This window comes from Phoca vitulina, unplaced genomic scaffold, assembly GCF_004348235.1.
Source record: "Phoca vitulina isolate PV1807 unplaced genomic scaffold, GSC_HSeal_1.0 scaffold5, whole genome shotgun sequence".
Taxonomy (NCBI): Eukaryota; Metazoa; Chordata; class Mammalia; order Carnivora; family Phocidae; genus Phoca; species Phoca vitulina.
The window spans coordinates 32372345-32383990 of NW_022589708.1; the positions used below are offsets into that span (position 1 = coordinate 32372345).

General features: G+C 35.7%; 1 protein-coding gene across 2 annotated transcripts; it reads right to left on the reverse strand.

Moving 5' to 3' along the window:
- Positions 1 to 1420: 1420 nt before the first annotated feature.
- On the reverse strand, positions 1421 to 1964 carry LOC116631298 (protein C1orf194-like). 2 transcript variants are annotated; one of them, XM_032402473.1, is made up of 2 exons: positions 1880 to 1958; positions 1421 to 1762 (listed from the first exon to the last, which is right to left on the reverse strand). In XM_032402473.1, the coding sequence occupies exons 1-2, from the start codon at positions 1956 to 1958 to the stop codon at positions 1446 to 1448; spliced, it is 396 nt and encodes a 131-aa protein (XP_032258364.1). In that variant the 3' UTR covers positions 1421 to 1445. The 2 variants fall into 2 exon arrangements, with proteins under 2 accessions (XP_032258364.1, XP_032258363.1); XM_032402472.1 differs by having other exon boundaries at positions 1421 to 1964.
- Between the last annotated feature and the right edge of the window lie 9682 nt (positions 1965 to 11646).

The following is an 11646-nucleotide window of genomic DNA, read 5'->3' on the forward strand; positions in this document are numbered from 1 at the left end:
GACCACAAAATGAATATAGAATTTGAAAGTAAGTCTTAGAAACTTTTATAGCAATTTGACATGGCTCCAATGTGATCAATGGACTCATCTTGTTAAACAGGATGTAGACCAGTTTGGCATGATTGAATTCATGTGGTTAATCACCTATGACATGAGCTAATTACACATGGTAAGACTGTATGTAAGTACTGCAAGGATCTTCAGTATATCTGCTTCAAGAAGCTCTGACCTGTAAGAAATATATAGCAACCCTCAAACTTCAAAATCTCTTTTATTCTCGATTAATCTATGTTCCCTAATGACTTTTAATAATTGATCTCATTTTAAAAGATATGGAGAAAATGAGTATACTTTGTAGATGACAAGATACTAACATTTTTTACCATTTTATCAAAAATTAATTTCAGGCAAGTTGGCATAGCCTCCTGGATCCACTATAATCACAACTTTCTAGCAAAATTGACTAAATAATAATAACTAAGAATAAAGATCTACTTCATATCCAGTGTGTTTTAGAAACACTTCAGGTCTATGAGAATGCTTATTTTAATGCGTTAATCAGTTAGACAAACCCTAATAAGGGCATACTTTCCCTTATATTGGCCTGAAGTCAAAAAAGTTTTTGTCTAAAAATTGCTATCAGGACATTTTTTTATTTAAATTGTGATAGGAATCAACTATTTATAAGGAGTATTTGTCAACATTTTTTTTTTGAGGGACAGAGTTCCAATACCTTGGGTCTTATAAAGGTAAAAATTCTCAGTCATCACCTAGTCCTTATGTTCTTTAATGATCTTAGGTACAAGAACATGCAAATGTGGAAATTATATGTTGTTCAATATGCTTTCCATGTAAAATTTCTGACATTGAGTGGAAAGTATTTCTTTTATTCAATCAACAAAACTGTTGAGGATCTGCTATGTGCCAGACAGCCTTGGGGGAAATACGCAGAAGATTCTGTTCCTATTCCACAAAAGCTCAATGGTCTCATGGGAAAGATACACACATATGAATAATGACAACCCAACATGACAGATGTTATGATGGATGTGGATACAAAATGCTATGTACAGGCAGTTCTTGCTTTGCACAGTCATATGGAACCTTAAAAATGTATAAGCTGAAATTGTGCAAAGTGATATTAATAACCAATAAGAAAAATTATGACTGTTCTGTGACCTTTATTTTTTTTTCAAACATTAAAGCTATCTTAGTGTTGGTATTAAACATATAGATAAATGAAGATTAGTGTAATCAATATTTAGTACACTGTAATTTTAAATATTAGAAACTTTGAAAATTAAAGTGTTTCATCTCATTGTAAAAAACAAAAATTGTCAAAGTCGGTTTTTTGGGGGTTTTTTTTCCCCAGCACAATTCTATTTAATGGAGGTGGGCGGCAGGATGTTCCACTATGATTAATTTAGTCCAGGGACCTGTCAACATTAGGTAGAGAAGAAGCCACCATCATTCTTTCGGGAGTAGCCTCCATTGGTGGCTGCAGTGTGAGGGGACACTATGGATCCCTGGATGCTGTGGATAGACTCCTTCTTAGGGTTGATCCAGTGTCTGATGTTAGCTCGGGAAGTGATGGAAGGTGGCGGAGGAGGGGGTAAAAGTTCTCCAGGGAATTGGGTCTTGATTCCATGGGTATCCTGGGTGGTCTCCCGGTGTAAGAGTATCTCACTTTTGTTCTTGAATGTCCCTGTGTGGTGGTTGTACAAGGCTGCTAAGCGGAAATCCAGGTCATCCTTTGGTATCTCAGGATCAAAAAAATAAACATCCCGCCTCATGGAGGTGATTATGGGAGTTGAGCTGAGCCGACTCCAGGGTTCCTGTTGCTGAGCAAGGTGAGCTGGGTTCTTATATGACAGTTTCTTGGAAGCCCGGAGTTTTCCCAGGAAGGTATCATCGTTATCCAACATAGGGTGCTGGAAGGGGTCTCGGGTGAAAGGCATGGTAAAATGCGGCGTGAGCCGCTGGTGTTGTCAAAGTCGTTTTATTAGTGCTTTTCTTCTTCTCATCAATATGGAGCAAGCATCTTTTTTTATGCCTTGGTCAGCTGCCATATTCCCTTCTAAGTGTGATATCAGCTTCTAACACTTTATCCCTTGTACTTTCAATGTCATGAAATTTCTTCAAGAATTCCTTTCATGTGAAGATTTGTTGGTTTTTGGTTTTGTGTTTGTGTTTTCACTTCTTCTGGGACATCTTCATTCTTTCATCACAACCGCTTTCCTCATTCATGTCCATAAGCTCACCTCCAGTCAGTTCCTCTGGCAGCACATCGAGGGTGTCTCAGCCAGTGGCAGTAGTCAATGCTCCCTTAGTAGGCTCTTTCTCCTATAATTCTATGTATGTTCAATTCCAATTTCTCTTTCATCACTGTCACCTTTCATTTCTTTGCTACACTTTTGCCACTGATAGCCAATTCCCTCTGTCAATGATCCATTTTGTAAAATATCATGTGGGTTTATCCCTGGGAGACAAGGAGGCAATGCAACTATATGCTTTGCAGTCTGTGCATAAACTGAATAACCGATGTGCAATGACCAATCACCAACAAATTTTATTTATTTTTTTTATTTTACATATATGAAACTTTTTATTTATTTATGTACCTTTAATTTAAGTTTTAGGTACTTAACATACAATACAATATTGGTTTCTGGAGTAGAATTCAATGATTCATACCAATAAATTTTAAAAGAAGAAACATGATTGGTCATGGATCATGATGCACTGAAGAGCTAGCAGCAAAGTTTTTACTTTATACGATTACTCATAGTTTATGTAACCTGGTAAGTGAAAGTTGAATTGTGTTGTTGAGGAATTGGTATTATTTAATTGAACCATGGTAACTGAACTCATGTGTAGTGGAATGATGAAAATCAAGGGCTGCCTATATAGAATGACATGGAGACCTTAAAATATAAATTAATAAAAGCATAGTGCATCCAGGGATGGCCAGTCAGTCTACCTGGAACTAAGGTTGTACGAGGAAGGTGGAGGTCATACAGAATCGGTAGAGTTGAGGCTTGAGACAAAACTGTGGTTAAATTTGGCATAAAATTCCCATGTAACTGTCGCCATCCTGCCTGTTAAGAAACTGCTCTTAATTTCATTCCTACCTTACCTAGTTCTTTCCCCATTCTCACCAAAGGTTACCCAAGACATCAAAACTGCAGTCCTTAAGTCACCCTTTCTAATCCATCATTTGAACCTGGTCTTTGTGCAGGCTCTGAGAATGGTTAACAGCCATTCACCCCTCTGTGCTAGCATGTCATTTCCTCCTTACAGCTAGCTCAAAATGATAGCAGAAGCCTACTCGGGGCTGTCTCAACATTTTTGTTAAGGAGATGTCTTTGCTTTCCCCCCATGAAATGAAAATCACAGACACTGGTAGTAAGCATGGTCATCTATATCCGACTGTGGCCATGTAGCGGAATAGTGAAAAGCCCAGTGGACTCAGTGAAGCTGGATGTTTCTGTTCCTAGTTCACCCATTACTTTCCTTGAGCAACACATTTCACTTCTCTAATTCTAAGTTTCCATAATGATAAAAAGATCTCAGCCTTCTCAGATATACTTCTCTAAAGGCTGAGACTACCTTGGGTTTGTTGTGTGTTTTCTCAAAAATTATACTTCAGCTATAGGCATGCAGCAAGAGGGAAAAGGCAAGATTGAAAAGCCAAATAGAATTCCGCTCTTAAGAATTGATGAAGGTTCACTTGACATTCACTTTCAGAAGCAATGGATCTTTCTCCAGAATAATCTTGAAGAGCTTTTCCCCTTCCCAACAACTCCCAAGCAGCTGGGTCTAATGATCTACACAATAGTGAAGTTCTGCCTGAGTTCTTGATTGCTGATTTCCTTTAGCAACTCCCTAGCAACAAAATGCAATAGCAGTTGCCACTACAAATTTGACCTCGGTTCTTTTCACAGATGAGAACATAGGATATGGACAAAAATATCATTTTTCTCACAGAGCATTAAATAGTTTAATTATGAAATACATACATATATGTATTAAAATACATACGAACAGACTCAACTAAGGAACAGAGAAAAAACAATGATGGTTTAAAATAAAAAATACTGAAGTTTTTGGAAGATAATGGCAGAAGAAACTCAAATAAGTGTGGTAAAAATAAGGAGCAGGAATAAAGTTAATTTGGAGAATTTGTAAGAGAAGGAAATCGAAAGCGGAGGTAGTGATGTGTGAATAAGGACTAGTGATGGTCATTCCGCTAATCCTGTCAGGGTGCCCGGGCAGCTCAGTCAGTTGAGCATCCAACTCTTGATTTTGGCTCAGATCACGATCTCAGCACCCCCCCCACACACACACACACCCCGGGCTCAGCAGGGAGTCTGCTTGAGATTCTCTCTCTCCCTCTGCCCCTCCCCCCACTCACACCCTCTCTGTGTCTCTCTAAAATAAATAAATCTTAAAAAAAAAAAAGCTACCTTACCTAGTTCTTTCCCCATTCTCACCAAAGGTTACCCAAGACGCCAAAACTGCAGTCCTTAAGTGACCCTTTCTAATCCGTCATTTGAACCTGGTCTTTGTGCAGGCTCTGAGAATTGTTAACCCTGTCTTCACACTCTCCAAGACATGGTAATGCAGTTATATTAGGTACCAAGTTTAGAAACCAAGAAACAGTGAAAACACAAGGCATTATCTTTGACTGTGTCTAAATACATGTATAATGCACCCTGGAAATACAAAGAAACAAGGCTGTTTGAAACAAGCAACTTGAATTGCATGGGTTTAGGAGTCCCACATTATGAGCTAATAATGGCCGTGGAACTGAAGAGATTTTTCTCTTCAAAACTGATTCTCAATTTGAAGAATTTCTCAAAAATACAGAAAGAAAGACAGAATATTAAGTTTGCTCATTGCCTTTCTGTGTATTCTTTTCAAACTTAAGCAGTACAAATGCTGCTTTTTTGCTCTTCACTGAGAATATACAGTACTTGAAAATAAGATTGAGTGCGAGAGAGACAACAGGAAGGGAAAGAACCACACCCCAAAATAATGCTCTTCCACTGCATTTTTAAAGAAGTTTCTGTCTACACTAATGCCATATTTTTTCTGTTTCAGTCTTAATTTTTTTCAAAGTATGACTTAAGTAATAGTGGCACCTGAATTTCAGTAAGTCTTGCCAGTTAAAACTTGGCTGTACCAAATAGAGGGAATAAACTAAAGGTCATTGCTGTTCTTACTTATCAACAGACTAGAAAAATCAAATAAACAAACAAACAAAAAATAGAATAAAAAAGGCAACTGGAAAGTTTGGCCGATTCACAAATTGACAGGGATGTTTATTTTAGTTTGTTTTTATTCAGAATTTTCTAAAATTGCTCCCTTCTCAATAACTTCTGGCCATTAGCATAGAAAAAGAATGGGCAGTTCTCTGGAAATCTATTTGAATTATAAAAATGTACTCATTGCAAAGTCATTGGGCACATGTACAAAATAAACATGTACTCTTACTCCTGAGAAACTATTTTATGGATCTTCTCAACTCATTTGAATTTTCTCAAGTGGCCTGAATGAGACGTAAGAGGATCAAAATTACCTCAGACCCCACAAAGGTGATTTTTACAAGGATAGGATAAGAAGAGAATTTCAAAGGTTCAGATCCTCACAGAAGAGACTCGATTTCTGTTTTGAGAAATAGATCTCCCATAAAAGAGACGATGAGTTGCAAACAACTGCCTTGAAGTTAGAGTATATCATACAAGTTATGGTTGGTGTCTACATTTTGTAGCCCTAATTGTACTGTGCAGTTAAAATGTCAGGTCACTCAGAAGTGCTATAATTTGTTGTTGAAAAAGATGATGTTATTTGCATTTTGAGATCATTTTTCTGTAGGTTTCTGTTGAAGCCATGGCAATTAAAATAATTGATCAGTATTTGGGGTTGCAAAAATTTTTTTTCAATGAATTCCACATATACAGGTCTACTTGCATGAGCCAAGGAAAGAAAAGGATGGAGAAAATAGTAGACTGGAAACTCATTAAGGAAGGACAAATCTTCACCTAGAAGATCAATAGCTATAGAAGAGCTATGGAGTCATGGACATATTTTTCTTCTTTATGAACCCTTCACTTAGTTGGCAAATATTCTTCTTGTTAAACTTTGTTATTGTCTGCTGATTGAAATTGCTTCAGAGTCTCCTACAGCCTATTTTATCTCCTTACAGTCTTTTAAGTTTTAATTTGCAAAAATCACATTCTTTTTTAAATTAAAAGATATATACATTTAAAAAAATATAATATAGCATGTCTTTTCCAAACACAGTACCCAAAACAAGACAAAAGTAATGAAAAGGCTTATCCTTGGAATCCTTTTACTTAAATTTATCCTCCTCATTTAAGTTGTGGCATATTATTTTTTTCTTATAATTATTGCTTCTATGTCCATCAAATCACATCACGGCATGAATTTCATTTTCTTCACTTGGATTTATGAAGTTCTTTAAGAGCTGAAATTGTACCTTCAAATTATTTTGTATGATATGTAACAGTAAAGTAACAAAATTAATGTTTTTAATTGTATTGAAGAATAACCTATATGTAGAAATGTACACAAATCACATATGCACAGTGCTCTGAATTCTAACATATTAAATACATTCATGTAACCACCTATCAAACCAAGACACAGAATATTACCAGCATCCCCAGAAGCTCTCTTCATACTCCCTTCCATCACTTTACTCAACCAAGCATAACCACTCTCTTGAGTTCCTAACATACTATCATAGATTAATTTTGCCTGATTTTGGACACTAAATAAATAAAACCATATATTATGTATTCTTTGTGTCTGGCTTTCTGTTGTTGTTTCTCACCACGTTTGTGAGATTCGTCCCTGTTGCCTGTAGTTTCTGTTGGTTAATTCTCATCTCTGTGTAAAATTCTACTGAGGGAATACGCCACAATTTACTTAACTTTTCCACTCTTGACTGGCACTTGACAAATTCTAGTTTGGGGCTATTATAAATATTGCTGCCATCAACATCCTTGTACATGTCTCTTGGTGAAAATATGTACTTATTTCAGTGGGATATATATCTAGGAGTGAAATTTCTGAGTCATGGAGTATGTATATTTTCAGCTTAGTAAGTACTGCTGAAGGGTTTCCAAAGTGGTTGTACAATTTACACCCCCAAGCAGTATTCCAAGTTCAGTTTGTGCCACATTTTTGTCAGCACTTAGATTTGTCTGTCTTTTCCTTCTTTGTAATTCATGTGAGTGTGTAGTATTATAGCATTATGTTTTTAATTTGTTTCCCTCAAGGTTCATCACTTTTTCATACATTTATTGCTATTTCATGTGTTCTTATTATTTCATATGTTTATTGGCCACTTTGATATGCTCTTTGTGATGTGCTTTTAAGACTCTGGCCCATTTTTCTTTTGAGATGTTTAGTTCTTAATTTTTTAAAAGAGGGGAGCAGAGGGAGAGGAGAGAGAGAATCTCAAGCAGGCTCCATGCCCAGCCCTGAACCCAACTCGGGGCTTGATTTCACGACCCTAAGATCATGACCTGAGCCAAACTCAAGGGTTGGATGCTTAACCAACTAAGCCACCCAGGTGCCTCTGAGATGTTTAGTTCTTTTTAATCAATAAGTATCCTTTATATAATTCTAGGTACTGTCTTTTTCAGGTATATGAATGGAAATGCCATGTCCCATGGTGAGGCTTTCTTTCTCACTCCATTAAGGTGTCTTTTAATAAAATAAAGTTTATAATGTTAATATAGTTGAATTTATTATTTTTTCTTTTAGAATTAGTGTATTTGTGTTTTATTTAAGAAATTTTTGCCTACTTCAAGATCACAAAAATATTCTCCCATGATTTTTCTAAATTCTTGTTATTTTTACCTTTTAAATTTAAATCTTAATACATCTGGAATTGGTTTTTGTGTATGGTGTGAGGTCAAGATTTTTTCCATGTGGTTAACAATTGACCCAGCACCACCTACTGAAAAGACCTTCTACTGTACTATAGTGTAACATAAATTTGGCATTTGTGTATGTGTGGATTGCTTTTTGGGAGAAGGTAGGTCTCTCCTGCTATACAGTTCTACTTTACTGTACTTGAATCAATACCAGCTGTCTTAATTAGCCTTCAGTAGGTCTTGCTATCTGGTAGGGTAAATCCTCCTGCTTTGTTTTTTGAATCCAAATTGACTTAACTATCCTTTGCCTTTCCATTTCCATATAAATGTTATTAGAGACTGTCATTTTCCATAAACGACTTACTGAGATTTTAATTGAGATTGTTATGTATCTACAGAACAGTTGAACAGTTTGAGAAGGATTGATATCTAAATAATTTTGTCATCCAATCCATGAACATGATATATCTTTTTATTTCAGTTCTCCTTAATAACCTTAATAATGTTGTTTTTAGTATAGAAGTCTTGAATATCATTCTTCAGTTTATTACTAGGTAACTGATGCTTTTTGATTCTATTCATAAATACAGTATATTTTTAAATTTTATTTTCTACTTGTTACTGGTGTATAAAAATAAAATTGATTTTTTTATATTGGTCCTTTTTGGACATTGCTAAATTCTAGTAGTTTGCATATAAATTCTGCTGCATTTTCTAAATACACAATTATGTTGTCTGTCAGGAAAAAAGAATACAAACTTACAGTCCTATTTCTTAGTTATTTTTTCTGTTACTTTTGTGTGTGGGTGAGGGAGTTTTTGTGTGTTTGTTTGCCTAATTGCACTGGCTGAAAATTCCAACACAGTGTAATAGTCATTATCTTTAACTATGCTCAAGCTGAGGGAAGAGTTTTGGATGTTTCACCATTAAGTGTTGTTTGTGGTAATTTTTCGTGAACTGATTTTAGAACAAATGTTAGATTATTTATGCATCCAAATGAATGTCTATTTTCAAAGTGGTTTAAGAAATAATATGTTAAATTTATTACTCAGAATATTTTGGTCTTCTCCTTATAGCTTGCTACTAAAACTTTATAAGGCATACGTAGTAACATTAAAATACATAGTAACAGTAGCTTGAATAACATGGGTTTGAATTGGGCGAGTTCACTTATACTTAGAATTTGTGGAAAAGCACCGTACAGCACTGTAAATGTATTTTCTCCCCCTTATGATTTTATTAATAACATTTTCTTTTCTCTAGCTAACTTTTTTGTAAGACTACATATGTATTATATATTATTCACTACATATTCTATATTACAAATTAAAAATTATAAACGTATATTTTTATAAGACTATATGTATTATGTAACATACAAAATATGTGTTAATCAACTATTTATGTTATCAGTAAAGCTTTTGGTCAACAGTAGGTTACTAGTAGTTAAGTTTTTGGAGAGTCAAAAGTTATACACAGATTTTCAACTGCATGGGAGTAGGCGTGTTGGCATCCTCAACCTCCATGTTGTTCAAGGGTCAGTTATATACCATTATAAGATATATATATGTGTATATAATATACAATACATATAGTATATATATATGTATCAGCATTATAAATTTAATGCTTTGTTTTAAATCTCAAATGAAGTTGACTTTCTTAGGTTTTTTTACCCCTCATATTTCCTGTGATTTCTCTCTAAAATTTTTTAGTTGTTTGTTTTTCAGTAAATAGGTGTTAATTGATTACAAATCAACATTTATTTACAGATCTGCAATACTTCTTTAATGTAGTTCACTGTAGTTCCTCCTTTAAAAAAATTTTTTTTAATGCTGAGGGGCACCTGGGTGGCTCAGTTAAGCTCAGGTCATGATCTTGGGGTCCTGGGATTGAGCCCTGCGTGGGGCTCCCTGCTCAGCGGGGAGTCTGCTTTTCCTCTCTGCTCTCCCTCTCTGCTCTCCCTTGCTCTGTCTCTGAAATAAATAAATAAAAATCTTAAAAATAAATTAATTAATTTTATATAAATTTTTATATAAATAAATTTTTTAATGCTGAAAGTCCAACACAAGGCTCCCTCCTTTACTATATAAAATTTAGTTATTAGCTGTGGTCACCATGTACTTTGAAAATAAAAAATATGTATATTGGTTAGGCCCTCTGCCAAACACCACATTTACCTCCCTGACCACACACTTTCCAATGCTTTGCTATCTTTTGGAAGTCCTGGGGTCTCTGAGAATTCCTGGGAGCTTAACTTGGTTACCTCTAACTACAATTTCTTATTCTCAGTGAATTCCCAGTCTCATTCATGTTACTATTACCCTTGGTAGAAACTACTAATTATCCCCCAGTATCTATTTTCTCTCTTATTATTTGAAGTAGAATCCCCCCATATCATTTTTCAGCAAGGAATACCATTGGTTAGGTAAAGACTACATTTCCCAGACTCTTCTGCACCCAGATGTGACCATTTGGCTAAGTTCTGGCCGGAGATATTTAAGAGGAAGCAATGTTTGCAACTTCTGAATCCTGTCCTTCAAAAAGGAAGCTCTTTGCCTTTATTTTCTCTTTCTTACTTTCTGCGGGCTGGGGAATGGTAACAATGGAATAGTCAGCTTGGACCCAGAAATGCTCACTAACTTGGGTCCCTTGATAGACTTGTGCAGAATTGCCTGTCTGACGTGGTCTGGTGGCCTACCCATGGACCATAAGATGAGAGAGAATTGAACTTCTGCTTTATTTAAGCCACTGTGTTTGGGTTTTCTTTATTACAGAAACTTAGCTTATATTCTATATTGTTTAGTGCTCAAATCTGTTCTCTTCTTTCTGTCCCACACTGGTTAAGGCATGGAACAAAAAGGTCCTTTACGTTGATTTTGTGAAAATGCTGCTCAGGAAGTGGTAGAAGTTTATTGAAAATTTGGGGATAACAGCACAGGTAACATTAGACACAGAACAGCTCTGCTGAGAGCCTAATACAGAATATTAGATACCACTTTCCATACAAAAGGATCCAAGTCATATCTGCTGTTATGTGTTGAATTGTGTCCCTCAAAAAGATATATTAAAGTCTTAACCCTTGACACCTGTGAATGTGACCTTATTTGGAAATAGAGTCTTTACAGATGTAATTAAGTTAAGGTGAGGTCATTAGTGTGGGCCCTAATCCAATCTGACTAGTGTTCTTATAAGAAGAGGAAAACGCCCATGTGAAGATTCTGACACACAGGGAGAATGCTGTGTGACAATAGAGGTAGGGATTGGAGTGATGTAGCTGCAAGCCAAGTGAACACCAAGAATTTTTAAAGATTCCAGAAGCTGGAAAGAGGCAAGGAAAGATTCTTCTCTATAGGTTTCAGAAGGAGCATGACCCTACCAATACCTTTGGACTTTTAACCTCCAGAACTGTGAGGCAATACATTTATTTTGTTTTAAGTCACCCCACCTGGGATTCTTTACTAGGACAGCCCTAGCAAATTAACATGCATCCACAGGAAGTTTCTCACTAGCCAGCTACTGTGTTCCTAATGTCCCCAAGCCTTTCATCAAGATACCATTCCTATCTTTCCCCAAATTATTCTCTCTTCCTAACTCCCCAGTGTTCTTAGATGGCAACAGATAAAGATTCCAGAATGCCATTTCAGTTTGTATAATTCTGAGAAAAAGATTTTGGGATTTTATTTCTTAAAGTTGCTAACAGCAATAAGAAGCATCAATGTATGATAACTGATAA

What these genes read in the sequence shown, in the direction of transcription:
- LOC116631298 (XM_032402472.1), bottom strand. Translation starts at nt 1,958, where the DNA reads ATGCCTTTCACCCGAGACCCCTTCCAGCACCCTATGTTGGATAACGAT.